This window comes from Xenopus laevis, chromosome 3L, assembly GCF_017654675.1.
Source record: "Xenopus laevis strain J_2021 chromosome 3L, Xenopus_laevis_v10.1, whole genome shotgun sequence".
Lineage (NCBI taxonomy): Eukaryota > Metazoa > Chordata > Amphibia > Anura > Pipidae > Xenopus > Xenopus laevis.
The window spans coordinates 132,151,867-132,170,033 of record NC_054375.1 but is presented as its reverse complement, the minus strand read 5'-3'; the positions used below and the strand labels follow the sequence as shown (position 1 = coordinate 132,170,033).

At 40.4% G+C, this 18,167-nt stretch overlaps 1 protein-coding gene across 2 annotated transcripts in view; it reads right to left on the bottom strand.

The window, feature by feature from the left end:
* Positions 1-1,031: 1,031 nt before the first annotated feature.
* Positions 1,032-18,167, bottom strand: part of LOC108711553 (leucine-rich repeat transmembrane neuronal protein 4) — a 397,691-nt gene continuing 380,555 nt past the window's right edge. The window contains exon 3 of one of the 2 annotated variants that reach the window (XM_018253425.2): positions 1,032-2,055. In XM_018253425.2, the coding sequence (XP_018108914.2) occupies positions 1,831-2,055 (225 nt within the window). In that variant the 3' untranslated portion in view covers positions 1,032-1,830. The remainder of the gene's footprint in view (positions 2,056-18,167) is intronic. The other variant, XM_041586970.1, reaches the window with a different exon arrangement.

The window sequence follows — 18,167 nt, the reverse complement described above, 5'->3', positions numbered from 1 at the left end:
ACGTAGTGTGATTTCTGCCCTTTACAGCACAAAACGCAGCGCTGTGTCAACAATGTATTTTTCAGATACATTTTTGCCCTTGATCCCCCTCTGGCATGCCACTGTCCAGGTCGTTGCACCCTTTAAACAACTTTAAAATCATTTTTCTGGCCAGAAATGTCTTTTCTAGCTTTTAAAATTCGCCTTCCCATTGAAGTCTTTGGGGTTCGCGACGTTCGCGAACTGTTCGGATTTTTGGACGCATGTTCGCGAATATGTTAGCGAACATTTTTTCCGCCGTTCGCTACATCCCTACCCATGACAAACTCCCCTACTGGCCCCAACTGATTTGCGTCTTGAATGAAAAAAGGTACATGCAGGGCTGGGAGCTAGCAGAGGGGTTTTGTGGTTGGGGCAGGGGAGCGATAGAGGGGGGGTTGTGACTAGGGGGGGGGGCTGTAGATGCAGTCCCTGATGCGGCATCCCAGTGGGCCTCAGACCCCATTCTGACGGTGACAATGAATGCCTTGAAAGCTAATAAAAAATCAGAATATAAAAAGTAAAAAAATGCTTAATGATCTGAATAAAAATACAAAAACCTCTAAAAGTCTGAATAGCTAAAAAAAAAAGGTCCAATATGATCAGCACAGTTCCCATTGACTTTTTTTTTTTACTTTTACTTGCCAAAGTTGGGTTTTGAGCTTTTTTGTGGCTGAATGTTAGTAAATCGGCCCCTTAGTGCCTACTCATGGTTAGCTATAGTTATGTTACAGCTTTTATATTGGCCTATGGTGGAAATAAGTAGGGCTGATGGGAGTTTTCTTAGACTGGGGCCCACTAAGAGATATTCTGGTACTTTAGCAGGTCTGATCTTAGCACTGCAAGATAATCCTGATGCCTTTGATCTCTTGCAATACTCATTCGTGTCATTCGAGTGATTCCCATTCATGTGAACTGGAAGTGATTGGCAACTGTTAACAGGACAGCAATCTGTTTGGATTTGTTTTTTTCCCCCCCTTCGGACATCAAACTCTCATATTTAATATCTGCCATATTTTCCATACTTTTTTATTGATAAAAACTACACAAAAGCTATAACTGATCATAAGAGAATTAAAAAAATGAAACCAAAACAATATTATTACTTTTTTTTTCCAGAAACGGTCAATAAAATCCAATTGAGCTGATGTGGGAATAGAGATCTTAATATTTGTGGTAAAGGGTCAGTCCGGGGGAGATACATGGCCCATTCTGCAGATCTTGCAAGTTGTAGCCCAACATTGCATGGCCTTGGCCACCAGGAAAGGCCTTTCCCTAAAGGCTGGAACCTGCAGCTGGACACAGCATAGAAAAGAAAGAAACCCCAGAAAACAGGAAAACAAGAAAGAACCACTGTTCAAAGAGACCCACTGGGTTATTCAACATGAAACAAGTAGCATTCTCTACCCTAAACCCCACAGTTTCTCCCTTTGGTTCATCTGTATTGGAACCATGCAACGTGAAGAATAGAAAAATCAAATATACAGGCAGATGTCTTCCTCTTTCATATGCAGCTGGATGGGATCTAAAATTAGGTTTAGAAATCCCTTATGTCAATCCTGTTAGTTATATTTCGTTTTTTTACATTAGGGGCTTAGATTTTCATTTAAAGCCAAGACCCCCTTGTCCCAGCTGTTTCCAAATCTCCAATGTTTAAGATGTTGTGTTCCTTCAGGAGGAGATCCAAGCAGTGATCCGCAATTTGAGTCTTGATTTATGCTGAGAGCACTTATTAGCTGCAGGGGCAATCCTGTCCATAATCATGTGAGTGTCCCATTCTTCTTCCATGGAGGTGAACACACCTGCTGTCCATTATTGGTTTGGTATCCTCTCAATGTATATGGTGGGTGCTGCGGAGCGAGCTATAGTTGAGATGTAGCTCTGGTCTCTGCTGAGCTCTAGGTTGGTGGTCTCTCTCTGATCTAGAGACATTCCTTCGTAGCCCTTATTTACAAGCAGTGACTTGTGAGTCTGGCAATAGCCGACCATGGGCTGGTCATAGGTGTAGTATGGTACAGTCTTGATGTGCCGTGGGACCTGTAGGGGGAAGAATGGAATGGAGAATTAAATAACGCTCAGATCTGTGGGGATGCTGAAAGAGAAAGGTATTAACATTAGTGACAAAAGGGGATATGACTTATAGTAATATGTAAGATTTGCCTTATTGTAATATGTATAGTATGTATGGTGTTCATATTAGGACATCCTCCAGCAATGACATTGTCTCAGGTCAATGCACACATTGTCATTCGTTTTGCTCCCGCCATGTAATGTTGATCATTTCTCATGGCTCAGGAGTCCTATCATTGTGGTCAGGCTTCCTCCAAGCTTCTTCCTCCATCCACTGTCAACCCTTCTCCCTTTTCTCACCCTAATGATCACCCTAACCTGAAAAGTGTAACTTTAGGGTAAGAGTTAGGGTTAGGGGGATAACACAGGAAGGCTGACAGAGGACTGAGTAAAAAGTATGGAGGAGGAGGACTGACCCTGAATATAGGAAGAAGTATGGAGAAGGCCTAGCCATAAAGGTAGGACCCTAAAGCTGTGACAACCAAGTTTACAGGGAGCAGCATGGATACTAATATGTGCAAAAGATTCACCTGGAAATGTGTAGGTTGGACAATGTCATTACTAGAGTAAGTCTTAATATAGATTGGGTACGTGTATTGGCTGCTTGGTGCCGCCATTCTGCTCAATTAGATATTACAGTAGATAGCAATTCTGTATGTAATTCTTTGTCATTTCTCTGTCACTCTGATATTGACTAGGAGGAGCCTACCAGCTACACTGATAACCACCAGGAGCCAGCTCCATGATGACTTCAATAACCTCTGCTAATATGCTTCTGTTTGTGCTTGCTGACTGCAGGTCCTCAAGTGCAAGAGAAGATAATGGGCAGTATCCCCATGTCACTTAATAGTTGATCGACATAGAAGTGACTGATGTCCATACAGAGACAAATATAGTGCTCAATGCTACAAGGCAGCTATGGGGCAGATATGCACTTTCCTGCAACCATAAACAAACAAAAAATAGAGCCAAAAAAATGATTTCTGGGACACCTGTCCAGCTGAAGCTTCTTCATTCCACAGCTCTTATAGAGGAGGCTGATATGATAGGAAAACTGCTTAAGTAATGAGCATTTGGCTGACCCAGTCTGTTCATATGTCTCTTGCTTTATGCTTATGGCCAAATAGAATGTCTCCCCCTCATGCCTCTTGACCTTAACATGAATGGAAACTGCTTGTCAGTGCTCAGGACAAGTTTAGGCCAGAAAATGCTCAGATATTCACATAGGCTTCCATGCATATTAGTCTCAGGTTTTTTTTCCAACAGCTGAAATTCAAACAAATGTCATAGGCCTTGGTACCTCATCTAAAATGAAATCCTTGGGCTGAATGAATGTTGTGCTTATGGGTCACATAATGCAAGACACAGTTAGGGCTCTTACACATGGGTGTTTTGAGCTGCGCTCCCCGGAGTTTCGGTGTTATGCGTTCAGCCGCAGGAGTAAACACACAACATTACTGTCAAGGAGGCTGCATTCACTCAGGCGCATGTAAGCACCTAGTGCAGGTTGAGACGGAGCATGTTGCATTTTATCTGCTTTCGGCGATTTCATGCGTCTGTGTGAGTAAAGCCCCCTTGACAGTAATGGTGTGCGTTTCAAAACACCCATGTGTAAGTGCCCTTATTAGTTGAAAAAAAATTGCAACTTACAAGGTAAAACCCAAATGACTAGCAAAGCTATAGAAGGCTCTGGCAATAAATGAGTTTCCAGCAGCTAATTAAGCTGGTCATACAGTTGCAGCAGGAGCCCAAGGCTCTGTTAACACAATCAGATGCAGACTTAATGGGGCAATTGTATAATTTGAGACACAGACAGAATCCCATTCATTAATGTAATCAGATGTGTCTTGCAGACACATAAATCTCTAAATATCTTGGGGGTCTGTGCATGGATCTACATGGCCAAGGTACAAGTAAATGATCCCTGATATCGGCTGCAGCCAGGACTGCTGTAGGACACCCCAGAAATATTAGACCCAGTGGCCAGTCACTAATTCTTTTGGGGTCATTCCTCTCCCAGGCAAAGGAAGACAACATCTGGGTTACAATGATGCTTACATGGGAGTGGGCATGGGAGGCCTGACTATGACTGGGGTTGAAATTATTGAGGGGACCTAGAATAACGTTCCTTCCTGCAACTTTTTGTCAATTATTACAAATATATTTTGTCAGTTATCTACAACTTATGTGTGAGTGAAAGTGTTAATGCTATAGACGCCCCTATAAAACCCCCTGCCTCACTCAGCAAAGAACTTAAAGTCCTTATTATCATCTTCATCACCTTTTACTATCTGCCAGCTGGCATCTCCAATAACCTGCTGCTTTTACCCCTTCCAGCGTGGCCTCGCTCCCGGCCTAGCCGTCACCCTGCGGGACACAAAGCGCCCTCTCACCGGAGAAAAGAAATTGCAAAATGCCTGGCTGTTCTAAGCAAGGGAATTGGATGAACTCGGCATCACCCGCTTCCATTCCAGGGTGGCAATTTGCAGAAAATCATTTTTTGGCACATTAAATCCAGTAAGCTGGGAGGCTGCATTATGTATCATTGTGCAGCGAAGCCAACAGCTATTTATCTTCAGGTAAACAGGATGGGGGCTCTGCCTTGATTCATTCATCCAGACCCAGCGCCTGTGTAAAGGTTTAGCCAAACCTTGTGTTAAGCAGAAGGGTGCATAGAGTTAAAGTCCAGGACTGAAAAAATGTGTTTCCAAGGGTTAAACTTTAGACTTTACAATAAAAAGCTTTTAGAAAATTTGTTAGGGCTCTTACATACGGGCGGTTTTTCCTGCGCTTTCTTCCGTTCAGCCGAAGGGGGGGAGTAGTAGTAGACGCACTGAATTAATGTCAATGGGGCTGTACCCACACAGACGAATGTAAGCGTCAAAATGCATCAAAGGCATTTCACCTGCGTTCGCGCAAACATGCGTCTGTGTGAGTACAGCCCCATTCATAATAATTGATTGCGTCTACACCTGCAAAACTTGAAAAAACCGTCCCGGAACAGAGGAACTGCATCACCAGCCCTGCGTGGCCTTTTTGACCCATCTTCCTGGTATATAACTATATTTAAGCTTTCATAGAAATGCAATTCAACAGGAGGCAAATAGGTGAGCTGCAGCTAACAGTGAGTTCTACCTATTCTTACAACGCATGTAAGTGCTGCGTCCCAACCTGCGTTCATCGCTTACATGCATCTGTGTGAGTACAGCCCCAATGAAAAGAATTCAGTGCGTCTACTCCTGCGCTCCCCCTGCGCCTGAACGAATGAAACCGGAACGCAGGGGAGCGCATCTAAAAACGCTTGTTGTAAGAGCCCTTATACAGGTATGGAACTCGTTATCCAGAATGCTAGGGACCTGGGGTTTTCCGGATAATGGAATTTGAATCTTCATACATGAATTCTACTAGAAAATAATGTAAACATTAAATAAACCCAATAGGCTGGTTTTGCTTCAAATATCGATTAATTATATCTTAGTTGTCATCAAATACAAGCTACTGTTTTATTATTACAGAGAAAAAAGAAATAATTTTTAAAGATTTAGATTATTTGAATAAAATGGAGTCTATGGGAGATGGACTTTCCCTAATTCTGAGCTTTCTGGGTTTCCGGATAATGGATCCTATACCTGTACAGGATATTATGCTTGCTTAGTACTATTAGCACAGGACACATTTGAGCAAGCATCCTTGTGCTGTTTAAGTTTGTGGTGAAGGCTGTGCGGCAGGACCACCCCTCAGTTAATAAAACAGAGATGCAATAGCAAGTGGTTAATAAAAAAGAGAGGCAATAGCAAACTTGAGAGTACAGAAGAGCATAATTCACCTGTCTTATCCCACACACAAAGTCTGACATATATCCCTGCCCGGCAGTGCAAGTCTGAGCTCAATTTATTGTGACAGGAGGAAAATGTAAAGTCCAGCACTGTCTATTTAATCTTCCTAAATATGTGTCCTGTGAGTGGCTTTGCCTGGCACGAGAAGCAGGTGGGAGTCACACTGTAACAAGCTACTTCTTTAGTATAAAAACCAGAGAAAAGGTAGAAAACAAAGACCTTATAAGGTCGATTCATACAGCATATGCACCTGCAATTTATTGGTAATACAGGTATGGGACTTGTTACCCAGAATGCTCGGGACCTGTGGTTTTCCATATAATGTCATTTGGATCTTCGTCTACTAGAAAATCATGTAAACATTAAATAAACCCAATAGGCTGGTTTTGCTTCCAATAAGGATTAATTATATTTTAGTTGGGATCAAGTACAAGCTACTGTTTTATTATTACAGAGAAAAAGGAAATCATTTCTAAAAAGTTGTGGGAGACAGCCTTTGTATAATTCTGGATAACAGGTTTCTGGATAACGAATCCCACACCTGTAATGGAATAGGTTATGCTGTCTATGGAGGGCCCTAGACCCTACAGTAAATAGATCTATGGAGACTTTTCTTACCCTAGAGATGAGAGAAGGTGCAGTGCGGTTGCTGAAGGGACGGGTGTGATGGGTGATTTATATATGGAGGGGGCAAAGGGAAAGCACAAAGCCTGGTACCTGCAGAGTTGCATTTATGGCTACAGATTTACATTTTCAGTGTTGGGTACAGTATATCCTTGAGCTGTACAAACATGATTAACAATCCCTGCAGTGGTCATCATCCACCTCCCTGGGCAGTAAATTCTCCACCTTTACTGTCCCTACAGTCACCGGCATTTCTTTCTTCGCAGGTGACATTTTCTTCTCTGCAGTTTCAAGCAATGACCTTGTGTCCTATTTACAACCCTGGTGCGAAATGTTCCCCTGAGATCTTTGTGGTTCATGTTGAGAAAGCAGCCCATTAACTGCCACTCTGTAGGCATAACCCATCAACTGCCGCTCTGTAGCCATTAGCTGCCACTCAGTAACTGTAACCCAAGAAGTGCCGCTCTGTAAGTAGAATACATTAACTGTGACTCAATAAGTGACATGCTGTATCACACATTAAATATCATGCCATAACTGTCGTTCTGTGCCCATTACTGCCACACTCTGTAATCAAATAAATGCCACACTGTAAGTATTGCCAATTAACTCACTACTTACCTATAAACTGTATAAGTGTAACCCAAGTGCCACTCTGTAAGTGGAAACCCAGAAAACTGCCTCTCTTTAACAGTAAGCCATCAACTGCCATGTAAGAATAAACCTTTAACTGTCACAATTTAAGTATAACCTATTAACTGCCACTCTGTAACAGTAAACCATTTACTGCCACACTGTAAGTATAACCCTTTAACTGTCCCAATGCAAATGTAACCTATTATGCCACACTGTACCCACTGACTGCCACAGTGTATCCCAATAACTGCCATTCTGTATGTATAATCCTTTAAATGACACTCTGTACCCATTAACTTGCACAGCATAACCCTTTAACTGTCATCTGTAAGTGTAACCAATTAACTGTCAATTTATACCTATGAGTTGCCACATCATAACCCATTAACTGACACTCACTTAACTGCCACAACGTTACCCATTAACTGCCACTCTGTAAGTGTAACCAATCAACTGTCAATTTGAACCTATGATTTTCCACAACATACCCCCTTAACTGCCATTTTGTACCCATTAACTGTCATAAGTGTAACCTATTAACTGCTATTCTGTAAGTGTAACCTATTAACTGTCATTTTGTACCCATGTGCTGCCACAACATAACCCTTTTACTGTCCCACTGTACCCATTAACTGGCATTCTGTAACAGTAACCTATAACCAGCCATTCTGCAACTGTCACCTTGTTACTCACAATCTGTAAGGACATTGCATTTACTCTCATATTGTAACCAATTCACTTTCACTTTGTAATAACTCATAATAGCCCATTAAGTTGGCAATCTGTTGACAATGGCAATCATTCTGTAAATTAGCTGTCAGTCCATGAATTAAAATTAGGTTGAGTATAATAGGTATCAATGTGTCAGTTTTACCAGTTAGCTGCCATTCTGTCAAGGCAGAAGTGGAGACCCAGCCACAGTTTATTGTTCCATAAGAAAAGCACCTTGGTCTCCATGCATTCTCTTAAACCCAATGTGTTCGGGAGTCAAAGGGTTCATTAATTCAATCAATATGCAAACAGAGTCCATGTGAAATTGAGTAAATGGCACAAAGCGCACCAATAAATGAGGAATGGGATTAAGAAAAACCTTTAATGGTGCATTAGACTGCTAATTAACCATGCAAATTCTCCCCTGTGCCTCGTCATGGCCTTGTAAAGATAAATTGGGAACATTATTTTTTTATTGTATCTACACTATGGGTATCGAAGTATTTAATTACTCGTTTAGAAATAGTATATAGCATTAATGTATGTTTATTTAATGAATATTTATACACTGTGTCAAATAAACATTTTCCAGACCTGGTCAGTCCCAGCCCAGCAGAGTTTACAACTGAATTTAAATGGCTGGGATCAGGAAGAATTTTATTATCCTTGTGATTATGACTTTTTTCCTTGAGAGACGACTTTATAGATCTAGGTGTTACCATGTGACACATGCAAATGGACAGATGTTAAAGGGAACTATGAAAATAGAATGGTAATAGGAACTGCAGCTCCTGGAAATAAGAAGCTTTCTAGATAGAATCAGTTCAATATTCTGTGCTGTTTCTAAAATAATAAAGTACTTTTCACTACACCCCTCTCAGCAATCTGTCTCTCTACATGCAGCTTTGTGTCGGAGTCATTTAAAAAAAAAAAAAAAAAAAATAGCTCTAACCAAGTTTTGTAAAAGGTTTTCCCAGTTGCAGTGACTCATACTAGCCAATGAGATGTTTGCCTTTACACAGGTGACCAGTAAATGCTACCTGCTGATTTTGGGCAGGGCTTTTTGGGCCTTTGTGTATTGTAAATGCAAGGGAGTATTTTGAATCCCACTCCAATACTGGTGCCACCTATCATCTTACCAGACCTTCATCCCATCCTGCATAAGTACCAGTCATCGCCCTACCATAGTGTCATAACGATAGGAGGGGAAAATAATTGTAAATATTACAATACAATAATTAATTCTAGTTCTGCTCTCTTCAATGGTGTAGACATACAGACAAAAAATCAAAATGGCATTTCATGCTCACACCTTTATGTGCCTGTAAAAAGAATGGAACGTTGCTGCTGTGCAGGGAGCTAAAATAAATGAAATGATAAAGTTTATGGCCAAAACTAGGTAACATTAAGAGTTTTGCATTGACCTTATTTAAATTGTCAAGAAGAATACGAAAAAAGTTCAAGTAGGAGCAAAGTCAGGCTTATTTTCCATTTATACACTCATAAACAGATAATTGTGGTCACCAAACATTCTCATTTCTACACATTTTCATTAAATCATAGGAATGGGAACTGTCATGCTGCTTCTCTTGCCAGGGGAACTCTTAAACAGAACTGAATTAGATGATATTAAATAAAGACTACTGGATGTGTGCAGTTTTATTTGACTATAGAGCGAGGAAAGATGTATCTTGTTCTTATGCAAAAAAAAAATCAGATGTTTTAGGCACTGTCCCATACTTTCATTTTCAGACCAGTGACATGAACATATCCATTATTTTTTGTAGCACTAATGCCCAAACGTTACATAATAGGTCTATGCTGTGCATACACACTTGTTGTCATGGTTGTTATTGCAATGTTCTGGTGCCTGCAGACATCTTTTATCTATCAGATCTATTAAGGTCAGATTTTTTTTTTATATGTTTAATAGTTGAACATGGCAGTGGCTGAAGGTGATAGACGAAGGTGAGGAAAGAGAAAAAAAATGACCCCCAAATAGCATTATTTGGGTGTAATGGTAGTAGATTTATATGCTTGATGGATACTTTTGGAAGATGACAGTAGATGAAAGATTATATACTATAACTGCAATCAAGTGCAATCTATCTTCTCAACATGAAGGCTTATGCCACACAGAAAAATTAATGCTGGCACCACTCTGTATTCTTTGGCTAGAAAGAGGTTTTCTATAGGTAACACCAGTGATCCCCAACCAGTAGCTTCGGAGCAACATGTTGCTCTCCAACCCATTGGATGTTTCTCCCAGTGGCCTCAAAGCAGGGGCTTATTTTGAATTCCAGGCTTGGAGGCCAGTTTTAGTTGCATTAAAACCAGGTGTTCTGCCAAACAGAGTAGGATGCCAGTCCACATAGGGCTACCAAATAGCCAATTACAGCCCTTATTTGGCACTCCTAGAGACAGATTGCAGATTAAAGTAAGACCAGGGATAGACAACCTGCATCCCTCTGGATCAGTGATTCCCAACCAGTGGCTTGTGAGCAAACTCTTGGATGTTGCTCCCAGTGGCCTCAAAGCAGGAGCTTATTTTTGAATTCCAGGGTTGGAGGCAAGTTTTGGTTGCATTAAAAACCAGGCGGACTGCCAAACAGAGTCTCCTGTAGGCTGCCAGTCCACATATGGGCTAACAAAAATCCAATCACAACACTTATTTGGCACCCTCCAGGAACTTTTTCAAGTTTGTGTTGTCCCCAACTCTTTTTACAATTCATTGTGGTTGCGGACCCCTGCCCTAGACTGTTTGGCCAGAACAAAACAATGGAGCCTACTGTATGTCTATTTCTTTTCTCCTTTGTTACCAAAGATGGTAAAATTATCTTTCTACTTAATACAGTTATTAATTCAGTTCATCGTATGTGGAAAATCAGTTCATAAACTATAAGGGAATAGACGCCTTCCTTTTAGTTTTGAAAGAATAGTATCACAGTACCAATAGTAGAAAGTACTCACACACATACACAATTCATTGCATCTCTTCTTTACCATCATCTTTGATCATGGGCACCGAGGGGTATAGTAGTCCACAGTCATGGCAGAATGTTGGGAAGTCAGTTTATGGTGCCTATACAGTAAGTATACGTGTAGTAGGGAGAGATGACAACTGTAACACTTAGTGCACTTTGAAGCCCTTCAGTTGTTCATTACATTAGTGAGGGGCACTCGGAATTGTACTTAAACACATTCATAATCCTGTTTCTAAATGAAAGAGTATCTCGCAGCATTCATTGATTATAGGGAACTTGCTTTCTCTAAACCTTTTACTGTTCAGCACAATTAGTACAGTTCTCACTTAGCATCTGAAATCAGTCAGGGGTATAAATGGTTCCGAATGTCAAAAAAGAGAAAATAATTATAAGTAAATTAAAAGTGCTTTATTCATTGTGAATTCTGTTAAATGTTTGCCTGGAGCTGAAAATGACCAGAGTTTGTTATTCTAACTGAAGTAAGAGCTGGCCAGATGTTGGTTTCAGTGGCACATACAGAGGTAGTAAAGGGGTGATATTCCTCTTACTATGCCCTTCATCCATCCCTACCTGCCCCTAGTATAGTATAGAAACTCTTCCTAAGCTGTTGCTGAATCCACCTTTCCTTCAGTCTCAGTAGTCATTTGTCATTTGTCACATGTTACCTGCTTATTGTTTTTTTCCCCAGAATGCACCTGCCACAATTGTACTTAATGCACTTGAACACAATAGCCGGTGTGTTTGTTTGCAAATCAAGTGCAAGTTGCTAATAACATTGTAATTGTAATTTCCGACATGTAGGGGGGTTATATACTAAACCTCAAATTTATCTGGTCTGGCTTTTTGGGCCAAAAACTCGAAATTTTCATAGAAAAAAAAAACATTTAGAGATTTATTATACCCCGATGCTGCAAAACACCTGACTCCGAAAATCCACCTCTCAGTCCTGTCGATGTTCTGTGTAAGTCAATGATAGAGGCACCAATCTCAAGTTATCATGGTCATGCGCTGGGTTTAGCCCAAAAATCTGACTTTTTTGGGGTTTTCAGGCAAAAAAAATTGTGTGATTCTGGAAAAGAGTGATTCAGGTTTTCACTCGGTTTTTATCGAGTTTTTCTGCGATCTGATTAATTCAGGTTTTTTTTTATAAATCGAAAATGGGAGTTTGGTCATGGTTTTTTGCGCGAAATTCGCGAATTTTTCGGCGAAGCGAAACGGCGCAAATTCTCCCATCACTATAAATTAGCACCCAATTTAGGAGGGAGGGATCCACAGCATCAGTGCGCATAATTCACAACACATGCAATGGCACTTAGCACGACTACAGGTTTGGAATCCATTATCTGGAAACCCATTATCCAAAAAGCTCCAAATTATGGGAAGGCCATCTCCCATAGACAGCAAGAAACTTCCAATGGCACACCGGTCTGCATGAAGTCTTCAAGTGTTTATTAAGAGGAGTGCAATGCTACGTCGAGCAAGCTTGACAAAGGTTTTTTTCCCCTGAAACGTTGCATTGCACTCCGCTTAATAAACACTTGAAGACTTCATGCAGACCTGTGTGCCATTGGAAGTTTCTTGCTGTCGTTGCTGGGAGGTGGCCGAGCCTCTACCTGTGTGCACCAGTCATCTCTTCAATTAAATAGGGTGTGTGAGATCCTACACTAATTCTCATCTCCCATAGACTCCATTTTTAATCAAACCATTCAAATTTTTAAAAATGATTTCCCTTTTCTCTGTAATAAAACAGTACCTTGTATCTGAAGCAAACTAAGATAGAATTAATCCTTAATGAAAGTAAAACCAGCCTATTGGGGTTATTTAACGTTTCCATGATTTTCTAGTAGACTTAACGGATGAAGATTCATTACAAAAAGACTCCTTATCTGTAAAACCTCAGGTCCTGAGCATTTTGGATCATTCTGGATAACGGGTCCCATACCTGTTTATGGAAGTGTAAAGGAGTGTGTGTAGATAGAAGTATTTTTAAAGAATGGTGTCAACATGTACAACATTTAATGTTTAGTAGAGTCTATGGTCATTTGCAGCCAATGGAGTAGACTCAGTAAAAGCTCTTCTGGGAGGAAGATGTTACTGTTACATTTCTAAGGCAACATCTTGCCGACATTGTAGATATTAAAATACCTCATATTTAATACCTCTTCCCTAGCACTAAATATCTTCTTCTGTAAAAGATTCTGCCTGTGTTCTTTGCCGTCTGGCAGGTTTTGTCTATAGATAATACACACGTCCCAGTAGCTTCCAGCCTTTGTTTGCCAGAGAAAAAGAGGAAAACAAAACACACACACACAAAAAAAAAATAACTCTACAGCTGGGGAAAATAAATTGTCGGCCATAATTGTGTACTGTAATTTTCTCCATTTCAGCGGGGACCTCTTTGAAAATATGTACCGTTTATTATTTCTAAATAGGAATTTAAGGATAATTTTCCGTGCTAACTCTTAATCTAACCAGGAGAATAAATCGGCGTGTTCTTTGTGTTCTCTTTTTAACTCGGCAAACTGAAATCTTCCTTTAATACGGCGGTAGAACAACCTTCACACTTCTCTTGAATGTGGTATTGTGAGCTGTAATAACATGGTTCTTATTCTAATTAAGTTCTTGTGTAAATAATGAGGGTTGGCTCGGGCTATTTTGCCAAAGCACAGCCACTCCTTTAACCCATGCTTTCCTTTAGGTGGTTTAGCATACATCGGAGGTTGTTCTTCAAATAGGCAATGCCTATTGCACCTCAGTGCCCAAACCTTGTCGCTTTTTCAACCTCCCGTGATTTTGGGGTAGGCTTTGTTCTTGCATCTACAACACAGATTATAATACTGCAAGGTAGAGGAGAATGAGGGTTGTGGCTAAACATCCAGGGAAGAAGGGAGTTTAACACAAATCTGAAGCTGCACATTCAGCCAGTAAGACCTTCATGGAAAGCCAAGGCAACATCTTAGCATATCTAGATGCAGTGGCCATTTATAAATACAATGGAAAAGCATAACTGTACTTATAGGGTAATGTAATACAAGGCACCGTGTTTTCCCAGGTCTAGAAACCCATAACAACCAATCAAATAATGTTGCTTGCTGATTGGTTGCTGTGGATAACTAGTCTAGAAGCAATCCTCCTGTCATTATTGTTTAAAGGGATACTGTCATGGGAAAAAAAAGTTTTGAGAAATGGATTTCAGTGCAGAATTCTGCTGGAGCAGCACTATTAACTGATTCATTTTGGAAAAAAAAAATTTCCCATGACAGTATCCCTTTAAACGTGTTAGACTGATTGACTACATTTCTGTAACTCATGAAAGACAGCGTGAATGTTGGAACATAGCTAAAATGTTTTTAGAGTACAGCAAAGAGGCAATATATAAACACATGGTGCATAAATGGCAGTTCAGTTATGGGCACTACCCAAGTATTAAATAGAGTATAGTAATAATAAACAAAAAATAGGGGAAAAGAACTCACAGTTCACTCCAGTCTGAGGGTACATACAGTATAGACCAAAAAAATTTGAGTTTTCCTAAAAGTAATGACCAAAGATTTAGCCTGTGAGTAAGTGCCCCAGGAGGCATGAAATGTGTCAGGCTTTGGTCCATATGTCCTGATAAATGCTTTTATATTTTAAATCTTTTTTGGGAATACTCACATTTCTTTTATATGATATTCTCCTTTGCTTTTATAAGATCGTGTTAAGCCTCTGAGCCACTAACATACCAACCAGGTGTCAACCCTAATTACATTTTCTAAGCATCCTTCATTAAAGGTTAAACGGTCAAAGCCCAGAGCATGCCTTCTATTCCGCCATAAGTCTTACACAATCCGAATGATCATCCCCCCATTTGCAACACATAGCTGATCCCATCACTTAATATTTATTCTGGCTCGACTCTCAGCTAAGAGGGGGTTAAGAGACGGCATAGTTCCTTGGCAACTACAGGAAGATGGAGGAGTTTCCATTTTTGGTTCTTATCCAATAATTCACAATCTATTCTTTTTATTTCAGTCGAGCTTTTTCAATCTTCTATATAAATCCTTCTATTGGAAATGACAAGATGAAAGGTACGTGAGGATTTCATCTGAAAAGTTGGTTTAGTCCACAGCTAAGAGTGATCGGTGCTCTAATAGCATGAGAAGGCTGCCAGAGGATAGCATTATATATATATATTAGATCTATAGAAATATAATCTGCACTGAATATCTTCTGGTGTTTAACTCTTTCAACAACATTTTATTGTCCTTGAAAGAGACAGACACATGATTTAGGGTTTCACTAAATGTTAACTTACCAATATAATTGTTAATTTAAAAAATTAAATAACAGATAGAAGAGAAATGTTGAAGAGGGTCAATGTAATGCTGGGAATTAACTGCAGGTGAGCTGCAGGTTATAAATCTGTAATCTATCTATAATACACAAAAGCCATGAATATCCTGTAAATTATATCCTTATAAACGGTGAGTTCTGATGTCATCAGTTATAAACGGTGAGTTCTGATGTCATTTCTGTCACATGACTCACTGAAATTTGTGTATTATAATAAATAAAGTACCAACAGTTGTAAAATATGAGTATATTATTAGTCACCTCGGAGTTCCCTGACCTGTATAAAAACACTCGGCCTTCGGCCTCATGTTTTTATATGGTCATGAAACTCCTCGACAACTTATAATATCCTTATATTTTACAAGAGGGGGTACTTTATTCACTATATCTATCTATCTATCTATCTATCTATCTATCTATCTATCTATCTATCTATCTATCTATCTATCTATCTATCATCTATCTATCTATCATCTATCTATCATCTATCTATCTATCATCTATCTATCTATCTATCTATCTATCTATCTATCTATCTATCTATCTATCTATCTATCTATCTATCTATCTATCTATCTATCTATCTATCTATCTCTATCATCTATCTATCTACAGTATATATAGATATATATATATATATTTTTGTCCAAGGAATAGGTGCACACTGGGATTTGGTTATAGAGTACCTTCTGATTTTCTTGTTGGAGGGCCTATACATGGGCAGTAGGGATGTAGCGAACGTCGGAAAAAAAGTTCGCGAACATATTCGCGAACTTGCGCAAAAATGCGAGCGGTTCGCGAACGATTCGCGAGCCCCATAGACTTCAATGGGAAGGCGAACTTTAACATCTAAAAAAAAAATTTCTGGCCAGAAAAATGATTTTAAAGTTGTTTAAAGGGTGCAACGACCTGGACAGTGGCATGCCAGAGGGGGATCAAGGGCAAAAATGTATCTGAAAAATCTGCCTGTGTGTGCTTGGAAGAGATAGTGTAGGGGGAGAGCTGTTAGTGATTTCAGGGACAGATGATAGTAAGTTTGCTGGCTAGTAATCTGCTTGATACTGCTCTGTATTGGAGGGACAGAAGTCTGCAGGGATTTGAGGGACATTTTAGCTTAGGTAGCTTTGCTGGCTAGTAATCTACTGTTCTCTTTAAACAACTGCCATACGTTGACCTTGTAGGCATTGTTTGCCCAGTTTTTTTGGACGCAGCCACTGAAGCACAGTTGCCAGAAAAAATATGCCATATAAATGCTGAAAATAGTAATTTTTCGCCATACGTTGACCTTGTAGACATTGTTTGCCCAGTTTTTTTGGTTGCAGCCACTGAAGCACAGTTGCCAGAAAAAATATGCCATATAAATGCTGAAAATAGTCATTTTTTGCCATACGTTGACCTTGTAGGCATTGTTTGCCCAGTTTTTTTGGTCGCAGCCACTGAAGCACAGTTGCCAGAAAAAATATGCCATATAAATGCTGAAAATAGTAATTTTTTGCCATATACGTTGAGTCAACGTATGGCAAAAAATGACTATTTTCAGCATTTATATGGCATATTTTTTCTGGCCTCTGTGCTTCAGTGGCTGCGGCCAAAAAAACTGGGCAAACAATGCCTACAAGGTCAACGTCGTTGACCTTGTAGGCATTGTTTGCCCAGTTTTTTTGGCCGCAGCCACTGAAGCACAGAGGCCAGAAAAAATATGCCATATAAATGCTGAAAATAGTCATTTTTTTGGTCGCAGCCACTGAAGCACAGTTGCCAGAAAAATTATGCCATATAAATGCTGAAAATATAAATTTTTTTGGTTGCAGCCACTGAAGCACAGAGGCCAGAAAAATTATGCCATATAAATGCTGAAAATATAAATTTTTTTGGTTGCAGCCACTGAAGCACAGAGGCCAGAAAAACTATGCCATATAAATGCTGAAAATATGCATTTTTTTGGTCGCAGCCACTGAAGCACAGTTGCCAGAAAAAATATGCCATATAAATGCTGAAAATAGTCATTTTTTGCCATACGTTGACCTTGTAGACATTGTTTGCCCAGTTTTTTTGGTTGCAGCCACTGAAGCACAGAGGCCAGAAAAAATTAAACCAGTAGGGTTTGCACCCTAGTTTGTAACGGTGGCGGAGGGAGGAGGACGCTAAAGGACAGCTGTGTGTGGAGTCATGAGGCTTGAAGAGAAGGACAGCTGCATAGAAGTCAGAACAAGTCTTCCGGCGTGCAGTAACCCTCCGAGATCCACCCCTCATTCATTTTAATAAAGGTCAGGTAATCGACACTTTTGTGACCTAGGCGAGTTCTCTTCTCAGTTACAATCCCTCCTGCTGCACTGAAGGTCCTTTCTGAGAGCACACTTGAGGCTGGGCAAGACAAGAGGTTCATGGCAAATTGTGACAGCTCTGGCCACAGATCAAGCCTGCACACCCAGTAGTCCAGGGGTTCATCGCTCCTCAGAGTGTCGATATCTGCAGTTAATGCCAGGTAGTCCGCTACCTGCCGGTCGAGGCGTTCTTTGAGGGTGGATCCAGAAGGGTTGTGGCGCTGCCTTGGACAGAAAAACATTTGCATGTCTGACGTTACAGACTGGCCAAAGGGCTTTGTCCTTGCAGGTGCGCTCGTGGCAGGATTACTGGCACCTCTGCCCCTGGAATGTTGATGAGTTCCTGAAGTGACATCACCCTTAAAAGCATTGTACAACATGTTTTGCAGGCTGGTTTGTAAATGCTGCATCTTTTCGGACTTGTGGTATGTTGGTAACATTTCTGACACTTTATGCTTGTACCGAGGGTCTAGTAGCGTTGCGACCCAGTACAGGTCCTTCTCCTTAAGCCTCTTGATACGGGGGTCCTTCAACAGGCATGACAGCATGAAAGACCCCATTCTCACAAGGTTGGATGCAGAGCTATCCATCTCCGCTTCCTCATTATCAAGGACTGCATCATCCACGGT